This window comes from Annulohypoxylon truncatum, assembly GCF_022578515.1.
Source record: "Annulohypoxylon truncatum strain CBS 140777 unplaced genomic scaffold F4807scaffold_10, whole genome shotgun sequence".
Taxonomy (NCBI): domain Eukaryota; kingdom Fungi; phylum Ascomycota; class Sordariomycetes; order Xylariales; family Hypoxylaceae; genus Annulohypoxylon; species Annulohypoxylon truncatum.
The window spans coordinates 174,812-196,632 of record NW_025953796.1 but is presented as its reverse complement, the minus strand read 5'-3'; the positions used below and the strand labels follow the sequence as shown (position 1 = coordinate 196,632).

Below are 21,821 nucleotides of genomic sequence, written 5' to 3'. Positions count from 1 at the left end.
CAACCGATATTGGTTAAAGCATGAAAAAGCCTTTGCCTTATATTGGAGAGATCCCGCGAAGGTGCCCGTCATCTCAGCTCGCCACGACCGCTAAGCCTCACCGTGCTGACGGGCTGACGGCTCAACGTATAGCGCAATCAAGATATCTCGTAACGGATATTGAGTCGATAAGATATATTGAAGACTAACAATCATATAACAGAGCAGTTAAGATGATAGAAAACTGCACAATAAGCACCTATGCGGACTAGCAATGCGGAAAAACGTGTCTGTCCTCATGAAGAAGTTCTGCAATGATAATTGGATGAGTTCGCCTTGTGGCTTGCATCCGATCACGATCTCTATGGTCAGCTTAGCTTTTAGGGCTGAATTGGACTAGATGGTAGGCAGGCAAAGAAAGAAGAACAAAGATTGAGTCCGTATTTCCCCCATTGGTAGAATAGGTTGTCATTGACTACCTTAGGACTTTTGATATCTCGTATTTGAGTAAGATCGATGCAATCGTGGACGAATTGGAAGGTGCAGTCAGTTATAGGATTACCTCGTAACGGAATTGCCTCCAAGTATAAAGATGTAGTTCCCTTCCGATGCTGTATGGGAATATGATCCCAACTCAACACCAGACATTCTACCAAGATACCAAATCAACAACTCGCCCATAAGAACATATACTCTTGAAATTCAATCATGAAGTTCTCAAGCGCAATTCTCTTCGGCATCGGCCTTGTTGCTAGCTCTTCAGCTCACCCCCTCGAGGAACGTGATGTCCAGGTCGCACATCTCACTTTCCACGGAGGCCCGGCCTCATATGATCTTGCTGTGCCAGCTGATGGCTCGGTAGTCAACACGAGTGCGTTATTAAGCCATAGGGCCATCACGATGTAAAAGATTCCCGCTAACTCACCATACGTGCAATTAGACAATGACATTTCCGTTAGCATCATTGATGCCCCGGACTACGACGCCATAACCCAGTGTACCTTCAACACTGCGAGTGAGAAGACACTCGTTAGCAGCATCGACACTCAGACTGGTCTCCAGTCCATCATTGTTGGGCCTCCCCAGCCTATCATTAGCGTTAGCTGCAACGGCGCGTGCACTCCGACGTATGGGGTTTGCTTCGACGGCGGCAAATACCTCGCTCCTTGCTGCAATGGGTTTTGCGCTGCTACTAGGTGCCGCCCATGGAACATCACTAGCACAGGAGCTTAGATGTTCTAGTACAGATTAGTGCGAGACACACGATGTAATTTACGAATGGGTTGAAATAGTGTTGGCTTGGGATGGCGGAGTGAACTTCTCTTTGGTAGCCACGGTAGCATAGTAATGAGCTCAACCTCTTCAAAACTTGGCCCAAACCATGTATAAGATAGGTAGGCACTTGGACACTTAGTGCCCACAATGCCGCGTTTGTAGACAAATATGGTGACATCGTGACATTTCTGTATCTTCCAAGAAACGCAAAACTTTCTTAAAGATATCTTCGCGTGTTCTCGCCCCATAAGCCATGCTACGTCTCTGGACGAATAATTATCGCCCGTGGCCTATCGTGCCTTCTCACCTTACTATATTCCCATTAGATCGAGATATAGATACTCACCCCTTAATAGGGGTTAAGCTCGGGCCACGTCACGTCTACTAGCTTGAAGGGGATTGATGAATTGGCGGGTTGGCGGATTCGGTACTATCGTCCGCTGTCGGATTTAGGGGTATCTTAAAGGACCCACGAGGCTGTTCTTTGTGGGGTACGTCAGGACTAAAATAGATTAAATAGTTGCTTGGGCCACGTAATGGCTGCCAGTGCCAAGTTGAGGCTTAATGCCCTCCAATAAGAAATTCAGGGACGTCGATGACGAGGTTCTCGGTAGACTATGCCGCACTAGGAACCTAGGGAGGTATTTATTGACACAAGCGGACATAGTTGCGAAAAGAACATCTCGCCTATTCTCGGTTGAGGGGTTTCAATTATCTCCGGAGGGAGGCAAGATGCAACGGGAGCCTCACCTTATGCCCCTTAGGGGTACGCTTAGATCTTGGCGTTTGGACGGCGATAACCGCGTTTCAAAGCGCTAAAAATTCTGCCCAAGGGGTCTTTGTAGAAATAGGTCAAAGTTGCGAGACAAAAAAGACCCAATAGCCTAATCTACATATTATTACACTCGTGTAAAAAAATTCAGACGAGGAATAATTTGTGTGAGTTGGGATAATCCCCTTAATTGGCACGAGGCATTAAGCTGTGAAGCCCTTTTGTAACTGATGACAATGGGCGGACATTGGTGCGTAGTAAAGTACGTAGTAAGGTGAAATGTCCGCAAAATATCAGGCTAGCTAATTATTGTGTAGTAATTATTCGTCATTAGGTATCCCTTTGGCATAAGACTACAGCTCCACGACGATTATCCTACTTCTAGTTGGTTAGACGCCTCTGAAGATCGCTGTGAGAGCCTCAACGCTTACAGGCTTAAGAGGCCTGCGCTATCGCCAATGTACAGTTACCGGTTTTATGGAGACTGTAGTCTTATGCCAACTAAAGGGATAGATGCTGTGTTAATCATTGGTCCTTGAAGTACCAGGGGTTTTAATGGAGCCAACGACCATGTTAGTCAAGGGGGATAGTTTTCTATCAAGGAATGCAAGTCACATATTAGCATCGCTTATCAAAAAATTGAACAACTGATTTTATTATGCTTCCCAAGACAGTGAACGACCGTAAAATCAAACGAGAGTAAGTGGATTGCTATGAACACGAGTGTATGCGCCTGTATAGGCATGTGATTCCGCCTTAAATAATACATCATAGGTTGTATAGCCTCCTATACGCCTATGTATCAACTCATTCCTTTTATATTCCGGAGTCGTCTTGGTCAATGTCCTCTGCGTCCTGGAATGTCGTCCAGGCTGCGCACTCGTCGGTCAATAAGGTCGAGTTTGTTATACCCGCGATCTCATCATATCTCTCGACGAATTGCAACGCGAACCCTTCGGCCGTATGCCAACCGATGTGGCACTGTGTGAATCAAGTTAGTTTCTGATGATTCTAGAACATAGTGGGGTTTCAAGGTGTTACTTACGTGCATGAGCCAGACACCGGGGTTATCGGTCTCGAAGGCGATAACGAGATATCCACTAGAGGGCAGCATAGCCGTGTCTCGGCGAGGTGGGTTGTCTAGGTTGAGGGTGACATTGCTGGAGTAGGTGCCGGTGGCTTGGGCAAGGACGTAAAAGTCATGTCCGTGAAGATGGATCCTATGGCATAGGTTAACAAAATGTTGCATGCCAAAAAAGGGAACCAGTGAAACAGATGAGCTACTTACGGGTGGGGGACGGCAAGTTCAGTGGTGATGGCCAAGTAGAACCACACATTTGCCTCTGATAGTTGGATCACGGAGTCGTCGGTCTCAAAGTCGGTAACTTCATCCAAGACTTGCGCAAGAGTGGGGTCAGTCCAGTTGACTAGCATAGACGTGCTGTTTAAGGTCCATCTGAAGACGCTGTCGGTGAGAGCAACCGAGGCATCCTCGTTGTCGGAGACGCTGGAAGTTCCCACAGTCTTGGAGATGTATGGAACTAGGTTCGCGGTTTCGTCGTCACAAGAATCGGTGTAGTTGTAGCCGGTAGTTGTAGGCGTATCCACGGTACCAGTGTATGTAACGATGCCACGAATATCGTCCGCATTGTCGTTCTCAGAGCATGCTGCCTGAGGAATGGCTCGAATCCAGAAGTTATCTGCGACTGAGGCTCTATAAATGGTATGATTAGCAATGTTTTCAAAAGTCCTAAGAAATACCACTTACTGGTCAGCCGTGACAATGATGTCGTAGCGTTGTCCCATGCCAATGTTGAGGATGGTTGTGTTGTACGGTTGAATCGGAATAAGATCAGATGCAATGACTTGCATGGTGTGGTTGTCGATAGAGAACTTGAAGTGGGTATCAACGGCACCGTTAACGAGTCTCATGCGGTAAGAAGTTCCGGAAGTGAACGAAACATTGAATCTCGATCCAGTGTCATTGTAGACGTTGGTACCGTTGATGAGACCAGTGTCCAGAGTAGGGGGGCCGTTTGTCTCTGCAGAAATCCAAAGTTCGTCTACCGTTTCGTGATCCCAGTCGGACAAGAATACCATTCCGAGATCTTCATCGTAGTTGGCAGTAGCTGGGCCGTTGATGACAATACCGCCGGCAACACCCTCCCATGCTTGGAGTGCAAAGTGCGAGTGATACCAGGTAGATCCGTACTGGAGTGCCTTCCAAGTGTATGTCCTGGTCTCCCCAGGTGCTTGCGGGCATTGAGTGATGGAAACGACACCATCGTTCTCGTTGGTGTAGTTCTGACGGATACCGTGCCAGTGAATGGCTTTGATTATTGTGTTAGCCCTCAGCGTCTTGGCAAAGGTAGAAGGCGGATGTAGCGGGGGGGAAACTAGTTTGACTTCTCTATGCTTTTGCGGCACAGTCGAGAAAATCAAGGAAATATTGGAGATTATACTCACATGTGCCGTTGTTGGAAGTGGTGAGGGAGTTGGTGACATGCACAACCACGGTATCACCCCAGTCAGCGTAAATGGTTGGTCCTGGAATTGAGCCCTATAATAGATGATTAGCAACGATTTATGCATTAAGGGGTTTAATGTTAAGATTCCACTATAGGACTTACGTTAACGGCCATGGCGGTTCGAGAGACTCCATCAGGGGCGACGGTCACGTCGGTAAGCTCGAGCCAATACTCCTTGGTCACTCCAGTATCGACAGCCGTGGTCATATAGTCGGTGTCGATAGAGTAGTCACACCACTCGTTCCTGGTCGTAGCCGTATTCCCCGAGCATGCTGCTCGCGGATACAGGTTCACCTCAGGGACGAACGGAGAGGCTGCCGCCGTCCCGTACAAGAACAACAGCGGAAGAGTAGATAGTTTAAAGGCAGACATGATGTAAAGACTCCAGCTGTAGCCGATAAGTCGAATTCAAAGCAGATCCAAGAAGAAAAATGAAGGATTTTTTAATATTTTTTTAAAGAAAAGTCTCCAGGAGACTGAAGAGCAAAGAACGACTTGGTTGTCCCTTCTATTCTTCTTGACATCACGAACGAACTCGGGCAGTCTTTATGTTCGCCATCTTCTCCTCTCCGGACCTCCTGTGATCCACTTGCCGACTATAGGATTAGACGGCTCGATACTTGGGATTGTAATGCTTCGTCCTAGAGTAGCATCGCATGGACTTCTTCCAGTATACTGCACGTGGAATGGTCTGAGCACAAAAATCCACCATCGTGAAGTCGCACCAAGGTGACCCCTTGGAAGCTGAGAAAGCTGGTTTAGATGCTTGCTGCACGATGCTTTCGTATTGCTGAGGTACGCGTCCAGCTATGAGGCGACCGGCGTGTTCTGTGGAGCTTCATGGATAATGCCTTGCAGTGAACCCCTGAGCCGCAGAGCCGCCGAGGGGTATACTAGTAAGGCGTCGCTTAGGGACGACTCCTGGATTCGATAGAGATCAATAGAGTAACCAGTCTAGACTCTTTTGATGTGTAGTAATATCGACCAGTCCGAGCTCGCGACGAAGTCGCACTCAGCCACCTGTGTGATCGGATAGATAGTCGTAGCGGGCGGTTGGCCGCATCATCGAACCCACCCCGATGCCTTGTGTGCATAACTTATCAGCTCCAGGGATTACGAAATGTTCTGTAAGCCCTGTGAGGTCCAGCTGATAGAATAGATCGATGATCCTAGATCTTATTAGATAAACTTTTTCAATCAGGGTTGGCCGCCGGCGATGGCGTCGCGTAGCTGTCAAAAGGTTCCGGGCCCCTGCATCTGCCGAGAAAAACAAGTGGATTCGACTATCGAAAAAAATAGAAAATAGCAAGGTTTGGACGAATAACCACGTTGGGATGATTACGCGTTTAACTGCATGGGACCCTGCTATGCTTGTGTTCGCCGCAACCCCGGACCCTCCCGCAGCCCCCGCGACGGCCCACAATCCGAATATAGATACTAACACCGTCATGGCATAGTTGACGATTTATTCTAAGGACGAGCTGACGAATCGATATTCAAGCAGGTTCAGGAAAGGGGCACAACTCGAGGGTATGAATAAGATGAAAAGACCGGCGCTGGGTCGAAATATCATTTATCAACGACCGCAACTCGGTTGATAACTTTTCCAGATCACAAACAGGGTCTTGCTGTCTATCATCTTACCCAAGTTCTTCAGTCCTTTGCGAAAAATCAAAAAAAGTCAACTCCATTCGTTACTTATCCACAATGCCTGCACTCAAGAGTCTCTTTCTTATCGGCCTTCCCATGGCCTTCGCCGCTTCACCAGCCCTCATGAGGCGCGGACCCACCACCAACTTCAGCCTCTACGCCTACGGCGATGGTATCGGTGGCGCTCAGGTCTTCACCACCGGCCGTAAGTCAACTATCAAGGCCAATTTGCTAAAGTGATCGGTACTAATACCTTTTATAGAGGGTGCCTTTGTCGGCTCGGCATCTGCTTCTAACAGTACTCAAGCTGCTCCCGTTTTGTGTAAGTTATATGAGATTATCTCGCAGAAATATCTTCTATACTAACTCTAAGGATAGTCGATGTCGGCACGGATAACTCTTTGTTGGGAAGCCCGAACACCACTGACACCACTCCCACCTGGTCGAACCTCACTTTCAATGTTCCGGACACTATCACGGCCGGTCATCAGGTTTCTTTCAGCAACTCGTCGACTAACAGCAGCGGAAGGTCTGCTTCAGGTTTCATATTCTATGGTCAATACTTATTCCACCAGGCCTCCAGTGGAGATCTCAAGTCCATGTGGTACGCCCTTCCTTCCGGCCAGGACGGCATCTGGACCCTGAACTGGAACTCAACTGGCGACACCACCGAGGGACAGGTGATCGTTACTCTGAGGGCTGTGGCCCCATCGACGGACGGTGCGGATTCCCCGACAGCGGATTCCACTGAGGACACGACATCCTAGGTAGAGCATGGATTAGCAACCTGTTACGATCGTTTAAGGAGGTTGATAGTCTATTCCATGGGTTAGGTGTCTGCCTCCCATGAGCCACTCGTTGACACACATTCACACCGAGGCACTCATTCTGAATTATCTAGAATTTGACAAAATTTCAATAGATACCTAACTTTATCTTCTATAACAAATTCCACTCGCTTTGCAATAAATGTTGAGATTTGAAACTTCTATATGTTAGCACCTACCTTATGTAGGCAACTAGTCCAGTAATTTAAGCATCGTATACTTGGCTTTGAAACTAACGGCCCAAGGAGCTACGAGTTATGGTTTGTAGTCCTGTTCAAACTTAGATTTTCTGGAGCATCTCACCAGAAACCCCCTTTTCTACGTTTTTACTAGATATTTCACATCATACCATTTCTCCTATCTCCATACGAGCAGCCACGCAAGCCGGCAACGGATGATCGGGTAGAAATCTCCATTATCTCCGTCAGAATGATATACTCGGTGTTCGAGTTGTCGTGTCGCTCAACAGGAAATGTAGTAGACGCGCGCCTGGAAAGGAAGCGAATTCGTATATGATGAAAGAATGTGACGTTACCACAGCCGCTGACGTATGGCTGGTAGGGTAGCCCTACATATATTTCGATTCGGTTATTAATGGTACGATGTACAAGGTATAGATAGGGCCTGGGCCTTGGGCAGATGGTAGTATCCTCCAACACTTGCAGCGGCGGCGCGGGCACTTGCTTCATTGTGCAATTACGACTATAAGAAAGGGGCGGACTATTCTGGTAATGACCGCGAACTTACAGCCGGTGTATAGCTCCGGAGGAAGGATTTAAGCTAGGTGGGTGGTTTGATTGAGGATTATCTGCATGACAAGATGTTACACGGACTTCATGGATGTTAACCAACTTACATAGGTACGTTATTGACAAAATTCTCCTATACGAGAACTTTCTTCCTAATGAAACATATAGATGTACCTCATTATAATCATTAACCTTTGGAAAACAAGCGTACTAGAGTTGAACTTACAGAATATTTACTATTGAAATACTTTCGTAAGTACCTTATAGATAAATAATACTATCATATAATTATAGAGGATTTATTCACAAGTTATAAAGTCATTCAATTATAATGTTATAGTAAATTTACCTGCCGGGCAAGTAGACTTTTACCTCACTAGCTAGCGGAATATACAAATACAAGTTTCAAACGGCCACACAGGTATACCTATTCAGGTAAATAGGTACTTACTTACCTAAGCAATGTGGCTTTGAGGGTCATAATAATTCTGTAGTTATGTTGCAGCAGTGGATTGTGGTACACGCAATCGTATAATACATGAAGACTTCAACTCCTTTGACCAGGCCCAGCGTATAATCACATCTCGTTTTATTCTGTAGGCATTGTCCTAGCTAGACTGAATCCTACCCTTGCAATCTGTCTCTTACTGGTTGTGGAAAGCATATTAATGTGATTAGATCATAAGATGTTATCAACCTAGACGCCACACCTATGTGTGCACCATGTACGATCTTGCAGGATACAAGTGGATATACGGACCATGAGACGAGTAAAGACGCCGTTCCTGAGGAACAACCGAGTTTTCCAGCAAGGTAAAGACATGACTATTTCAAAGACCAGGCTAGAACTTTTGAAAGACTATGTAGGATTTCAGGACCAGATCTATGGAGTTATCAAGAAATATTGATTTCTGAGTCATGATATTCCTGCCATATTTTGACTCACGACACCAAGTCCTTTATCACAAGGTCCAACATGCCTTCCGAGACTTCCGCCAGCCCCTGAGAGCGTACGTCTCTAGTTCATTACTAAGATACCCCAGATTTATTGCAATAAATGTATCCGGTATCTGTGTGTTGGTAGATACCTACTTGAGTGTTAATAATGTGCTTAACTAGTAAGTAGTTCGATATAACAACCTATGTCAAAGTAATACTTAATATAGATACTTACCCAGGTAGTGAATTAAGGGTATATGAAAATAGGGGCAATTACGTTATAAATTTGAATTTTGCCAACACCTGAGGTACCAACCACATTAATGCAGGCATGATCTTGACCATTTGGTACCTATCTATTATTTACATTGACACACAACATATTTCCTGCGTCTAATAAAACATGAATATTGACTTGTCGTGTGTGACTGGAATTTCAGCCGTCCCCTTTCCTGTCGCATGAGATTTGTGCAACAGAAGTGCTCGTCTACCCAGTGAGTATCTACCAAATGCCGCCCATAAACGCCCGATTACTAATACCACCTATTCAAAACTCTAAGCAGGCCCTTAGTTGCGATCATAGCAATTAGTATATCAGGAGTGAGAGGAGCGCGGGCCAATGGGAGGCTAGCCAGAGCATTGATACGAAGTCAGTAAAGGGTGTGTAAGCACCTTGCAGCAATTGGAGCAGTGGCGAGATCGAAGTAACCAACCACTACGTTCCTATTCAAAATCCATTGGCGCTTAACTATCCGAGGAAGGGCGTGCGGTAGCTACGTCAAAAGCCTACCTTGGTCGTCCTTTTGACAGCAGCGATATGAACTCATCGAAGACTTTCGGAATTCCTTCGCGCTCTTCTCTCAGTTGGTTGCATTCGACAAGTCATATTCGGATATCAGGCCGCGCGGGTATCCGAGCAGCCTCATTCTGCGAGCTGAGGAAACATCTAGAACGTGGAAATATTTTGCGGGGTGCTACATCCCGATCGTCCATCGGCGCACCAGGCCAAGGAGTTGCCATGAGCACGCGGTCCGCACACCGGGTTCCTATCGAACCACAACGTGTCGACGCACCCCTAACCCAGTCTGCGACCTTTCTCGTGGTCGCTATCGCTCCTACGCCAGACGCCGCTCGTGTCGTATGCTCAGTCCTCTCAAGCATCGGGAGTTTAGCTAAAAACGTCGCTATCCGAGATCTTGGCGCCGCATCCTCCTGCACCGTAGGAATCGGCAGCAACGCATGGTCCTCGCTTACTCGGATCCCGCCTCCGGCAGAGCTTCATCCATTCCCCCCAGTCCATGGTCAGAAACATACTGCTGTCTCGACACCGGGGGACTTGCTATTCCACATCCGCTCAGAACGGCGAGATCTGTGTTTTGAATTTGAGAAGCAGTTGCTTGACGCGCTTGGTGACTCTGTTACTGTCGTTGATGAGACGATTGGCTTCCGCTATTTCGATGTTCGCGATCTTCTAGGATTCGTCGATGGCACGGCTAATCCGGTAGGCCCTGATGTGCCAGACTCCGTCCTCGTGGCGGAAGAGGACGCATCCTACGCTGGGGGCAGTTATATCGTTGTTCAGAAATATGTGCATGATATGAAGGCATGGAGCGGGCTCTCCACTGAGCAGCAAGAAGCCATAATCGGGCGCAAGAAGCTCGATAACGTCGAGTTGGACGATGCCGCAGAGGGTCAGCAACAGTCTCACAAGTCGCTTGCCACAATCGAAGATGAGAGTGGTAATGAGCACGACATTCTTCGCGATAACATGCCATTTGGGTCTCCGGGTTCGGGTGAATTTGGAACTTACTTTATAGGGTATTCAAGGCGATTATGGGTTATAGAGAAGATGTTGCAGCGTATGTTCATCGGCCATCCGCCTGGTTTGCACGATAGGATACTTGATTTCTCGACGCCATTAACGGGCACGACCTTTTTCGCACCATCATCAGATTTCCTAAAAAGTCTAGGGATGGGACTATGATATGTACTCGGATGTGACTACCTGTTGTTAATCTCAATATATTTCTAAAACCGAAATGACCGTGTTGATCCCCCCCTCTCCTCCCCCCTTGGGCCAACATAGTACCACATCAATGACTCAGGAAAGGAGTAATCGAGTAGTCCAATGCCTAGATATTATACGGCCCTTTACGACTTCGGGCTTGTATAGATATGAAGCTCAATCAGGGCCTCTCAACGACTCTTATTTCCCCAGGCTCTTAGATAGAAGCTACTTTAGACTAAAGCTAGGTACCTATCCTATCGAGAAACACGACTGGAATTCAACTTCGTGATAAGGCATCTGGAAGGGACTTCGAACTATAATACCCTATGTTAGGTATGCTTACTGTTTTCTAGATGTAGATTACTACAACCCTTTCCACAGCCCTTAGGCACATGAGGCGAGAACACACCCAATGTTCTGTCATGAGTCGACGCTTTGGTATGTGCCTAACTTGAAGATACTTCTTCCTAGCCCACTAAGAAGGACGTGAATATTGTAATAACACTGTCATGTATCAATAAGAATGCGCAATAATTATGATTGAGAAGCTATGCATCGAGGGTAGTTATCTTGACAATGGCAAGACTCTTCACGCCCAGCCGTCCTTGTCCAGGAAAGTCAAATGAGTACGGCTTCCACAATGCTAGCGACTAGCTATCACCCGACGAATTCGACGACTTCTGCCTCATACACCTAGGTATTTGTACGTCTTAAATATCGGCGTCTAAATATGTTAGCTATCCTCGCAGACGAAGCCCCAAGGACGCTATTCGGAGATTTTCGAATAGCATTACCAAGTCAATCGCGGACTCGTATGTTGACTTTCCAGGGGGTAGGCGTTCGTACTTTTCTACTTTGGTACTCTGAAGATCATTGTGCAATGCTATAAAAGCCCCAATGCTTCCAGGTCCAATAGGTCTGCTCCACCCGATTGTATGGAAATTGTGGTCTTGTGCCAGTTTAAAGGATGCACATAAATACAGATGCTTATATTTACCTAGGTAGGTAGGTTTGACATATTAGGTATTGTCCTGGAATAACTCCTTGAGAGGCATCAATGCGCCGATTCAACCAACCCCGAGCCTGTTCTACTCGCTACCCGCCCCATTCGCTATGCAGAACCATGCCCTTAATCAATTTCCAAGTAATGCTCCACAAAAGGCTAAAACATATCCTTGAAGTGTTGATACACGCTACCGACACCGTAAGGCATCGTCGCGCCATCGTCAACGGGCGGCGGCGGTCCGGCCGCCAGCTGGTCGCCCGGGCTGCTGTTCTTCCCCATGTAACCTTCGAATATCCGCGACATCTCGCTCGAGATCTGGTGTCCATTCTGGACGCCGTTAAATGTGGGGGGCGCCCCCGAGACGGGCGATGGTTGTGACCCGTAGCCGGAAGCAATGAGAGGCGTGACCCCCATCTGGCCGGTAGCTAGCCCGGCCATCGTGAGCGCTGCCGTGGAGTGAGGGTCTTGGGCGAGTCCGAGACGAGGTGCCACTTCCCGGAGTGATTTAATAGTGCTCCAAAGACGTTGCGAGACAAATGATCTAGAAGATAAGTCCTTCACCAACTCGAGCGCCATGTAGAACTCGTTTCGACATGTTGAACTGAAGTTCACCGGAGCATGGCAGGATGCCAGGAAGAGCACGGCGATGGCGGCCAACAGAAATTGGTGATAAAAGACCTGAATCTTCCTATATATGTTGGTCGTGTTGTTTAGATGTGTTAGATAGCAGATGGTGTTTTTTGCAAGCTTGACGGCACGCTCAGCAAATTGCATGTTTTCCATGATGCTACTATGAGTATGCAGAATAGGGGTATAGAGCCAAGTACGGATTTGGTTAAAGCGTAAGTAAGTCCAGATCTGTAGTCTCTGTATGTCGTAATCCTTCTGCGAGTTGACTGGTGGATTCAGATATCTTGGTAACGCTTCCCAATCAGCTAGCTCAAGTTGAGTTTCTTGAGGCACTTCGTTATACCACTGCTTTATCTGATGGTCGAGTTCCTCGATTTCATTTGGTCGAAGTTCTAGTGGCGTGTTAGGTTCAAAATTCCGTACGAGTCGCCATACCTTCGCACTGAGTTTTGAGTAGGTAATCATGGCGACTAGATAAGGGTGCGAATCCTTCAGACTAAGGTCAGCACTGATAGATCTCTTAACGTTCCAAGCGACAAGGGGAGATATGTATGTCAGCATGGTTATGATCTCATCTAGGTACTTACGGGAAAGGGTAACTGAGGATCAATTTCGTCGTCCGGGACGGTAAATGGCAAACCTGTACCGAAAGCCCACCGACGATCCAAAACGTAAGCCGCCCAAAATGAGTTGATCGCGTTGTTCCGTTCTTCTTCGTTCTCTATTCGCTGGATCGCATCCAGCCGATGAAGTCCTAATTCGAAGCAAAGGCGTGTGACTTGACCCATGGTACGCCAAGCTAGAATCTCATCATTGGCAAGGAAGTAATATCCCGCCTGCATATATTAGCCCCTGAGTCTCTGTCTCCTAGTGATTGGGCTCATAAGAAGGCGCATCGTAAACGAAAGGTTAAGACATACCACAAGAGCTAGTATTGGCATATTCTTCACGTCACTTGGATCGGACATTAACATCCTGTCCGTCGTCGGCCGGACACTGAGAAAGACCCTTTGAGCCTTCTCGCTATTTCCGTGTTCCTCAATTTGCAATGCGCAACAAACGATGAGTTTGAGCAAAACAGTATTACGGTCCTTAAGATTGCTTTCATCGCCATATATCATGAAGTTCTTTCTGGCTGCCTCCATCCATGAAGAAAGAGATTTTGCATGGCGGATGACCGTATCCATCTTAACCACCGGGTACATGATGCCAATTTCTTCATCATGCAACCGGCATAAGCGCACCAAATCGTCTTTGTCAAACTCCCATAGTGGATCGCGAGGGCTGTTGGGAGTTGTAGCTATATGAGTCGTCATATTCGGTGAGGGTGCGGAACTTTCCTGGCTATAACCATCCTGCTCGCTGCCATCAGTTGGGTTGCTATAGCCCATCTTATGCAAGGTATTCTTCGCGACATCCAAGTTGAATCGGGTACTCGTGGGCCCACGGAAGCCGGGTTGTCGGGATTGGGCTAGTTCGGCCGGCCTATGTATGGGTGTGATGGAAGGTATAGAAGATGACGACGGAGTACTCGACGTGGATGGTAAGGTTGGCGGTCGATCTTGGATGGGGGCCAGGCGCAAGGCTTCCGATCTCAAAGCGTTCATGTTTGCGAATAGAGCATCGACCTGTTCCTGCAGCTGATTGACCTTACTAGTCATCTGCTTGAATTCGTCCGAGTCTTTGAACGAACTAGAGCAACAATTAGGCGCGTAGAGGCATTGGAGGTTGAGGTTCCCGCATCGTTGACATGGAGTTTCGCCATTGCATTTTATTTTGCGCCGCTTGCATTCGTTGCTGGATGGGTGGCGTGGACTCGGTCAACATAACGCAATTCGAGTCAAGTCGCGTCACTACATCGCGCGCGTATTTGAAGGGGAGAGACGAATGCAGATAGACTCACCAAGCTATGGATATATATCTATTCCTCTTACTTCTTTGCTGAGGTGGCCCCTTGGAACTTGGCGACTCTTCCGCACTGCTTTTCCTCTTGGCGCCGGCAGCAGTCGCTATACCACTGCTGCTAGTATGCTGTTGAGACGCTGGAGATACCGGCGGCGCGGAAGCAGGGGTTTCAGCCAGAGTAGTCAAGTATCGCACCTCGCCGACTTGGTTCTCGAAGAATTCCATAATCCCATCCCTTCAGATTACCCGTATATCTACTGATGGTGGAAGAGGTGGACGTCGTCGCCAGCATTCTGTTTGAGGATTAAAGATATTAAAGCGAGGGCGAAGGCGAGCTGAATGGAGTAGGATCGCGACAAAAGAACTGCCCCACTACGATTGAGAAGGATCGGATCTTCTGGTTCCAAATATGGACCGGGGTGCCTACTATTTTTTTTGTTACCGGGACGCCGCGTTACCTGATATGCTGTAGATGGCTTCTCGCTAGACCCGAAATGTCTTTCACAAAGCAGCTACGCGAGTCAGGTAATTCCTCGAAACATGTAACCTACCTCGGCATATTACCATCGTGGGCCTTCTAGTGTAGTGCTAGTGAGCCAACACATCGGTATCAGGTTGGCTCATTGATAATTGGCTTGTAACTAGAAGCTCCCGGCAAGCTCCCCAAGCAAAGAATTGTCCTATCGCGCACATGAAAGACTCACATTTGATCTTCTACCTATTATGTACAAGCTAGGACTTCAAAAACATTGGAGTTTTTAGATCATATGCCGCAAATATGGGGACAATGATCCGGGGCTTACAAGTCAGTAACTTTAACCACACGACACCATTTCCTGAAAAAAACGACACCTTCCTAATTGGGACTAGTCAGGACCCGCCTAACTTCTTTTGTCGCACACCTTAATTCAGTGCCGTACACCTTATTACCTAATACCCTCAATTGACTTTATTACCTAATATGCTCTTACGTCAATTAAACTTAGTCAATTTTTTTCTCAAGTCAATATACCTAATCTACAACTCAAAATCTAGTATTACGCACTTAAGTTAAATCAAAAATTAAAAAGTCGATTATATCGATTATATTAATTACCTGGGTATTGTTATTAATATGACGTTGGTAGTGCTATATAACAAGGACAATAAGGTTCGCGATAATTGTTGTTGTTCTTGCTATGTAAGCATATGCACGGACCACAATATGGCCCGTCGGGTGTATTACATAATCAGATTTGACCTGATTGGCTTACGTAATCGCTATTCTAACAGCCACCCTAATTGATTTATATGTAATTGACTTAAAGGACCTTGCGACTGCAGCACCTTGTATGCCGTTTATACTACTTGATAATGGTATAAATATCGCAAAAGCCAAGGTTGCAGTAAGAGTAAGTACCTGTGATGGCAGTAGCCATACAAAATTAGTGGGAGGTGGCATAATAGGTACAAACTGAGTATATTAGGTAATAAAGTCAATTGAGGATATTAGGTAATAAGGTGTACAATTGGTAGGTAAGGTGTGCGACAAAAACACTGCTAAATTAGATGGGTCCCAGCTAGTCCCAATTAGGAAGGTGTCGTTTTTTTCAGGAAATGGTGTCGTGTGGTTAAAGTTACTGCTTACAAGTACGCTTCTCTTATTAGCGTTAGATATTTCAATCCGTTGGAATCGATGAGATTAACTATTTAGGCGTCATCGCGATCACTGATTACCTAGCTGCCTAGGTAGTTACCTGATTACCCGCTACTACTCGGCCAGTTTACGAGACTGGGGAGTTGACCCTGGTTTAATGCCCGTGGGGACTTATTACGACAGCCGAATTTAGCGAAGATCATGATAATACCAGGAAACAACGAATTCAATACCGTTTTAATCCGTCGATTATTTCTTAGTCGACTAAAGAAAAAATAGTTACCTACATAGCTAAGGTATTACCTTCGAGAATATGAGGTATTCATCGTTGAAGTGTAGCTGGGCGGTCTCAGTAATAGCACCTAAAGACCGATCTCCTTCCAAAGCAACAAGCGGCAACAGTTTCCACAATGATTTGATCGTATCTCTAGCACGAAAGACATTGGCCAAATACTAACCCTATCGCCGTCATAAATTGATCATAGCAAGCACGACTTCTCTCGGCGTGCTATAACATTTGCCAGAGCCAACACAATATCGTTCCAGGGAACGAGTGGAAAGTGCATGGAATGATAGGTATGCAGTTGAACCAATACGGATTGAAGGAGACGTATTCCAACGAGACTTTGAGTCTTTGACTTATTTGTGGGATATGAACTCGTATGAGAATCGACGTGATAGGACCCGAGAATATGGAACGGCGCTCGAGGTAGCATATTCGAGAAGACTTCAGGCGTCAGCAAGCGCTGCGAGCCGTAGCAGCGGGTTCGATACCCTTGCAGATGCATGGCGCCCGCATTTTGTCAGACCAGCCAACAGCCTCACAATCCTAGTTCTCTCAAAATACAATGTCTTGCACCAACATTACACCTACTCGTCACATCTATAAGTGAAAGCAAGCCCACAATGCCAGCTCTATCTATATATGAGCGATATACTCGCTCTTCTGTTGCTGGGTTAAGGTAACACAGTTTACTCATGATAATTTCCAAAGAGATCTAGTCCAAGATATGCTGTGCGATGTTTGTCGCACGGGCCTGGAAGGTGTGTGGGATCCGAAAAACACTAGGAGGATTGGACTTCTCGAGGATTTCCCCGATTTGCTAGAAAAGTTGTTTCCAGAAGTCGAAGACGAAAATTATGATGAAGTACTAGGTAAGCATGTTTGAGGTCTCGGACGGTTGACAACCTAGACTTACGATCTACAGATGAGCACGAGAGAGAACTACGAGAACCAGAACGTTACGTCTTCGGTCACCACACCGACTACAACTCCATGCTACGGTCTAAACTGTTAGGATGCGTCGTCTGCAGCGAGTTCAGCGATTTAAACGACGAGGATGATTTGAACCCATCATTTGCAAACTTGGGTTATTACTCAGCGTTCCAAATACTCTTGCCTCGAGGTGAGGCCTCCCAAGCGACGATGGCCGTGTACGTGGGTGAACCTCTTGAGCAAATTCCCCATGATATGGTTGCGCATGATGGTAAGGGTTTCATCGCCAAACTATGAAGCTTGCACTAAAGAGGCAATGATTAAGAAAACGACGATGTCAACTCCGAGATCTCACATTCAACCTCGGATTTGCAGACATGGGCCCACATTCAAACTTGGATGGATAGATGCCTTGCGAACCACGAACTATGTCTTCATCAGGACTCTGAAATCTTCTGGCCGACCCGACTTCTAGAATTACGACAGACTGGTGACGAAAAGTTCTTCCGTCTTGTCTATCGGGAAGAGCTTGATTCTACAGAACGATACGTCACTCTAAGTCACTGTTGGGGACCTGGCCCACCCGAGACGAAATTGCGACTCTTGAAGTCAACGATAGATGGTCTACGGAATGGTCTCTCTGTAGACATTCTTCCTAAAACCTTTCAGAATGCTTTCGAGGTCATCGCTCGACTCAAAGTTCGATATATATGGATTGATAGGCTGTGCATAGTCCAAGATTCGGCGGAAGATTGGAGAGCAGAAGCCTCCACTATGCAATCCGTCTATAGACATGGCTTGTTAAACATTGCGGCGCTCAGCGCTCCAGATGACCAAGCTGGATGTTTCTTTGATCGTGACCCGGCCTCTGTTGCCCCTACCATTGTCGATCTGGGTCCCCGGGACGGAAGTATTGGTATGTTCTATCGTTTTGAGGCTGAGCGGGAGGCATGGATGAAAGACTTCGAAGGGCAGCCGTTACTTTCGCGTGCATGGGTTCTTCAGGAGCGGATCCTTTCGACTCGAAACTTGTATTTTGGCAGTAAACAAGTCTTTTGGGAATGCTTCGAAACTAATTGTTGCGAGACTGTCCCAAATACCAGTTTGGATAAACCGTCAAATTACCCGTCATATTCACGCCTTCACCGCACTGAATCGAGTACATACAAGTGGAAGCCTCTTATACATCCTAAAAAAGGGCGATCTATAGCACAGCCAACAGATTGGGATAGTGTGATTCTTACTTACTCTCAATGCAATTTGACGTTCCCCTGCGACAAGCTCGTAGCCATATCCGGGTTGGCGAAACGTATGGGGTACATCATGAGGACAGAGTACGGGGATGGATATGACACCTATTTGGCCGGCCTGTGGGAACACACAATGCCAGAGAGCTTGTTGTGGGTGCCTAAAATAATAGGGAGCCGTATATCCTCATACCGAGCTCCTTCATGGTCATGGGCTTCCCTTGATGGGGATATTGATTTCAGGAGCGTTCGCAGACAGTCCCGATGGCGCGTGGAACTTCTCAGGGCCGAGATGGTGCCCCACGGAAATGATGTGACTGGTGAAGTAGTCAGTGGCACTCTTACCTTGCGAGGGCATATTTGTAAAGCACGGCGGTCCAAGAGGGTTCGTGAAACTCGGAACGAGCGGCGCGAGATCTATTCTATCGGCTCTTTTCACCACCCCGAATCCGACGCACCCGTTGATTTCCACCACCCCGAAAATGATATGCCTGTTGATTTAGATCTTCGCACGCGTTATCTCCAGTTCGACACCATTGATGACAGCTGCGAAACGGTAATCCTGTTGTTTTTCACTTGTGAACCACACAAAGCCAAAGTATTTTCCTACGTGCAGGTGCAAGGTTTGGCGTTAATCCCGGACGACCAGTCCCAGTCTTACCGTCGAGTTGGGTCGGTATGGTTGAAAGAACCCACCGACCTTGAGGGTGACTTTGAAAGAGAATTATTTAGTCGATTTCCAACAAAGACTGTTAGTGTGGTTTAAGAGCCTCACGAGCCTCACTACATGGGATAGAACTGGTATGCCGTTTCAAGTACGCTTTCAAAGAGTGTATACTCACATGGCGCGATGCATCATGCATTTCACAAGCCCTTGTAGTTGAGAAAGAGCAAGCAGTCTATAAAGTCGCTTGTCAAGTACGCGGTTACGATAAGATGTATGATGAGTAGTAGTTTCAATTGTATATTGGGACTACTATAAAGATGTCGACAATGGTAAGTCCCAGACCTACGTCATGAAGGTTATACACTAGATAATAATATCCAAAACAGTATCCAAGCTGTCTATCAAGGTATTCCATACGCCTTCGAATGATTTTGAGCGGGAAGACAGTGAGCTGAACGGCTCCGGGAAGTATCGGATAAGACAAGGACATGTAGACCGATGAGGCCATTATTCGGCGTCAGCGTTGTTGTTCTTATTCTTCTTCTTCTTGCCACCGCCGAAGCTTGATACGCCGGGCGTTGATGATAGGTGGATGTATAGTCGATCCCATTCCGCCTCCCGCTCTTCCGCCTTGTCTGGGTCGTCTTTTAGTTGGGGGTGATTCGGTAACCACTCGAATCCTTTCAGGTACGGTTCGGAGAGTTCATCGTCAGCCTGGGCAATCGTATGTTAGTCGGACGGTATCACTAAGCGAAATTGGATGCAATAAGATCGGATGGAACATACTCTTTTCTTGTTCGGTTTATGTATGGCGTCCATGGCATCCTTGATGGTGACGCCTTGCCGGTTCCGCGCTGTTACAACAACGCCATGTTGGAAGTGAAGGTCAACAGCTCTCACGAGTGGTGTTATTAATGGCTTCTTTAAGATGTCTTTATCATCAACCGTCATAGGGGATGTGTTGATCTTCCTAATCGAGAACCCCTATTAGTCTAATGCGGGGTAATGGTATCTTAGGTGCAACATCGAGGAGGGAGAGACTGAAGTCGGGTGGCCTGGATGAGATGAATTGGTTTACTTACCATCCCGTTCCTTGAGATTCTTTCGCTACTTGTATCTCCGTTTGGCTTGTTTCTATTGTGCAAGTGCCAATTAGTTACGATCCGAAATATCCGGTGGACATTACGTGGAGGAAACCACATACTCAGATCTTTCATGCTTTGGACTCCAGCTACACTTGAGCTAGTTCTCCGGTGGGAGACCTTCTCCTTCACGGGCGAAGAAGGCTCGAGACCTTGAACGGCTGAGTCTACTCTGGTGAGAGGTTCCGCCATGATGGATTGATGCTAGAAGTGATATATACGGGATTATATATATCGAATTGGAGCTTATACTGGCCTAGCTACTTTAAACCGGCAGTTGTTAGTAAAGGGATTAAACCAATTATGTTTAGGTTGGGAGTAAGTTAAGAGCTACCTTGGAACAGCTAGGGAAGATGATAATGATGATGAATGCAGGTACAGATACTGTTGGGAAGTCGATGACTGTAGGACAGACGAGGAGAAATAAGAAGGAAAGCAGGAAGAGGGGAAGTGAGGGCAATTTGAAGGGGAGGAAAAAGGGGGCTTCGGGAGAAGAGAGGGGCCCCTGGCCTTCTCTGACGTTCCGAAATGTACGTACGAGGAACCATAATGGATCGGCGACCAGCTGATGCAGTTCCATGCTACTAGATTTCGTAATGATTGGGCGGGGTGGAATACAGTAAGGTGTTGTCGAGACACGGATGGTGTGCTCATCGCGTGACATCTCGAGCTGTGGTTCGCTGAGCTCCGCCGGTGAGCTGCAACATCATACTTACTCGAATCGGTATAGTGCTCTACAGCTTCAAAACCTGGGGTAAAATCCGGGGCGATGAGCAGATTCTCCACTATCCTGCATGAATATTACGAACCCTAGAAGGGAGTAGCCTAGACCCGAATCCTCTTCTTTTCCCCTCCCCACTCCCTCTTATATCAATTCTTCATCCTTTGGGAAAATACGTAGTACAGGTCGAGTTAGTTGAATTCTTCTTATGATATGAACATCTTACAAGATCGTGAAGTTGCCAACTATATATACAAGAATAGCCTCTAGTTAGTGAGACATCGTGGCTGATCGCCAAGAGAGTTGAGCAGACCCGACTTACGACGTTACCTACAATGTACGACATGAGTCGTTAATTAACTCTTTAGCCCCCTCTACGGCATTGCTAGGAATGCGATCCGGTTAAGCCTAAGACGGGCACCTGACGTCGAAAACTCGAGCGACATCATAATTTGGCATCTCCCTGTATTAGTCCTTGGGTAATTTCCCGCCAACCCAATCGATCTTCCCTTTCAACTCTGGCCGTTGTGGAAGTTGACTACGCAGCCCAAGTCAATGATTCAACAGCGTCCAAGTCGACGCTATGCTAGTATGAAAGCCGCTAGAGCTTAGAGCAACCTTGGGTAGATTGTCGGCTATGGGCTTTGCTGCGCCGCTGCGCTGTAACCAGTGCCGGAAATGACGGTTGAATTGGTGGCGCTTGGAGCCGACATCGAGTAGATCGTTTTGATCTTAGGACATTTGGCCCTCTAGGGAATAGTAGAAGATATTGGCATAGCTTGGGCAAGGTCAGTAACATAATTAATGCGAAAAGTTAATATCTAAGCAATGAGATGACTTATGCAGATTTAACCACCCCTAATACATTCTTCAGGTCCGCGGTTATGAGATGAAGATGGAGTCGGGCATCCCAATTTTCAGATG

General features: G+C 46.9%; 7 protein-coding genes across 7 annotated transcripts; 4 read left to right on the top strand and 3 right to left on the bottom strand.

Annotated features, from left to right (window-relative positions):
• Positions 1–86: 86 nt before the first annotated feature.
• F4807DRAFT_419288 (uncharacterized protein) lies at positions 87–1,610 on the top strand. Its single transcript, XM_047997403.1, has 2 exons — positions 87–850; positions 920–1,610. The coding sequence occupies exons 1-2, from the start codon at positions 688–690 to the stop codon at positions 1,210–1,212; spliced, it is 456 nt and encodes a 151-aa protein (XP_047855698.1). The 5' UTR covers positions 87–687; the 3' UTR covers positions 1,213–1,610.
• A 1,232-nt stretch (positions 1,611–2,842) lies between these two features.
• F4807DRAFT_458749 (multicopper oxidase) lies at positions 2,843–4,926 on the bottom strand (the record flags this gene model as incomplete). Its single annotated transcript, XM_048001258.1, has 6 exons — positions 2,843–3,007; positions 3,072–3,246; positions 3,315–3,740; positions 3,795–4,356; positions 4,493–4,586; positions 4,657–4,926. The coding sequence occupies 6 exons, from the start codon at positions 4,924–4,926 to the stop codon at positions 2,843–2,845; spliced, it is 1,692 nt and encodes a 563-aa protein (XP_047855697.1).
• A 917-nt stretch (positions 4,927–5,843) lies between these two features.
• Positions 5,844–7,085, top strand: F4807DRAFT_419281 (uncharacterized protein). Its single transcript, XM_047997402.1, has 3 exons — positions 5,844–6,409; positions 6,467–6,526; positions 6,583–7,085. The coding sequence occupies exons 1-3, from the start codon at positions 6,262–6,264 to the stop codon at positions 6,969–6,971; spliced, it is 597 nt and encodes a 198-aa protein (XP_047855696.1). The 5' UTR covers positions 5,844–6,261; the 3' UTR covers positions 6,972–7,085.
• A 2,292-nt stretch (positions 7,086–9,377) lies between these two features.
• Positions 9,378–10,759, top strand: F4807DRAFT_419279 (uncharacterized protein). Its single transcript, XM_047997401.1, has one exon. The coding sequence runs from the start codon at positions 9,537–9,539 to the stop codon at positions 10,701–10,703; it is 1,167 nt and encodes a 388-aa protein (XP_047855695.1). The 5' UTR covers positions 9,378–9,536; the 3' UTR covers positions 10,704–10,759.
• A 494-nt stretch (positions 10,760–11,253) lies between these two features.
• Positions 11,254–15,106, bottom strand: F4807DRAFT_419276 (uncharacterized protein). Its single transcript, XM_047997400.1, has 4 exons — positions 14,267–15,106; positions 13,284–14,160; positions 12,951–13,199; positions 11,254–12,852 (listed from the first exon to the last, which is right to left on the bottom strand). The coding sequence occupies exons 1-4, from the start codon at positions 14,491–14,493 to the stop codon at positions 11,890–11,892; spliced, it is 2,316 nt and encodes a 771-aa protein (XP_047855694.1). The 5' UTR covers positions 14,494–15,106; the 3' UTR covers positions 11,254–11,889.
• Positions 15,107–16,717: 1,611 nt separating this feature from the next.
• On the top strand, positions 16,718–19,305 carry F4807DRAFT_419272 (HET-domain-containing protein). The gene is made up of 3 exons (XM_047997399.1): positions 16,718–17,059; positions 17,113–17,391; positions 17,446–19,305. The coding sequence occupies exons 1-3, from the start codon at positions 16,915–16,917 to the stop codon at positions 19,131–19,133; spliced, it is 2,112 nt and encodes a 703-aa protein (XP_047855693.1). The 5' UTR covers positions 16,718–16,914; the 3' UTR covers positions 19,134–19,305.
• F4807DRAFT_419267 (uncharacterized protein) lies at positions 19,306–21,038 on the bottom strand. Its single transcript, XM_047997398.1, has 5 exons — positions 20,715–21,038; positions 20,239–20,439; positions 20,117–20,168; positions 19,821–20,004; positions 19,306–19,748 (listed from the first exon to the last, which is right to left on the bottom strand). Exons 2-5 carry the CDS (start codon positions 20,366–20,368, stop codon positions 19,542–19,544), a joined length of 573 nt encoding a protein of 190 aa, XP_047855692.1. The 5' UTR covers positions 20,369–20,439; positions 20,715–21,038; the 3' UTR covers positions 19,306–19,541.
• Positions 21,039–21,821: the final 783 nt, after the last annotated feature.

What these genes read in the sequence shown, in the direction of transcription:
- F4807DRAFT_419281 (XM_047997402.1), top strand. Translation starts at nt 6,262, where the DNA reads ATGCCTGCACTCAAGAGTCTCTTTCTTATCGGCCTTCCCATGGCCTTC. An exon ending in TCAGGTCTTCACCACCGGCC is followed by an intron (nt 6,410 to 6,466) that starts GTAAGTCAACTA and finishes TACCTTTTATAG; the next exon opens with AGGGTGCCTTTGTCGGCTCG. An exon ending in TCAAGCTGCTCCCGTTTTGT is followed by an intron (nt 6,527 to 6,582) that starts GTAAGTTATATG and finishes CTCTAAGGATAG; the next exon opens with TCGATGTCGGCACGGATAAC.
- F4807DRAFT_419267 (XM_047997398.1), bottom strand. Translation starts at nt 20,368, where the DNA reads ATGGCGGAACCTCTCACCAGAGTAGACTCAGCCGTTCAAGGTCTCGAG. An exon ending in CCAAAGCATGAAAGATCTGA is followed by an intron (nt 20,169 to 20,238) that starts GTATGTGGTTTC and finishes CTTGCACAATAG; the next exon opens with AAACAAGCCAAACGGAGATA. An exon ending in GAATCTCAAGGAACGGGATG is followed by an intron (nt 20,005 to 20,116) that starts GTAAGTAAACCA and finishes GTTCTCGATTAG; the next exon opens with GAAGATCAACACATCCCCTA.
- F4807DRAFT_419288 (XM_047997403.1), top strand. Translation starts at nt 688, where the DNA reads ATGAAGTTCTCAAGCGCAATTCTCTTCGGCATCGGCCTTGTTGCTAGC. An exon ending in TGGCTCGGTAGTCAACACGA is followed by an intron (nt 851 to 919) that starts GTGCGTTATTAA and finishes ACGTGCAATTAG; the next exon opens with ACAATGACATTTCCGTTAGC.
- F4807DRAFT_419279 (XM_047997401.1), top strand. Translation starts at nt 9,537, where the DNA reads ATGAACTCATCGAAGACTTTCGGAATTCCTTCGCGCTCTTCTCTCAGT.
- F4807DRAFT_419276 (XM_047997400.1), bottom strand. Translation starts at nt 14,493, where the DNA reads ATGGAATTCTTCGAGAACCAAGTCGGCGAGGTGCGATACTTGACTACT. An exon ending in AGATATATATCCATAGCTTG is followed by an intron (nt 14,161 to 14,266) that starts GTGAGTCTATCT and finishes CCACCCATCCAG; the next exon opens with CAACGAATGCAAGCGGCGCA. An exon ending in ATCCTCAGTTACCCTTTCCC is followed by an intron (nt 12,853 to 12,950) that starts GTAAGTACCTAG and finishes CTTAGTCTGAAG; the next exon opens with GATTCGCACCCTTATCTAGT.
- F4807DRAFT_419272 (XM_047997399.1), top strand. Translation starts at nt 16,915, where the DNA reads ATGCTGTGCGATGTTTGTCGCACGGGCCTGGAAGGTGTGTGGGATCCG. An exon ending in AAATTATGATGAAGTACTAG is followed by an intron (nt 17,060 to 17,112) that starts GTAAGCATGTTT and finishes TACGATCTACAG; the next exon opens with ATGAGCACGAGAGAGAACTA. An exon ending in TGATATGGTTGCGCATGATG is followed by an intron (nt 17,392 to 17,445) that starts GTAAGGGTTTCA and finishes GCAATGATTAAG; the next exon opens with AAAACGACGATGTCAACTCC.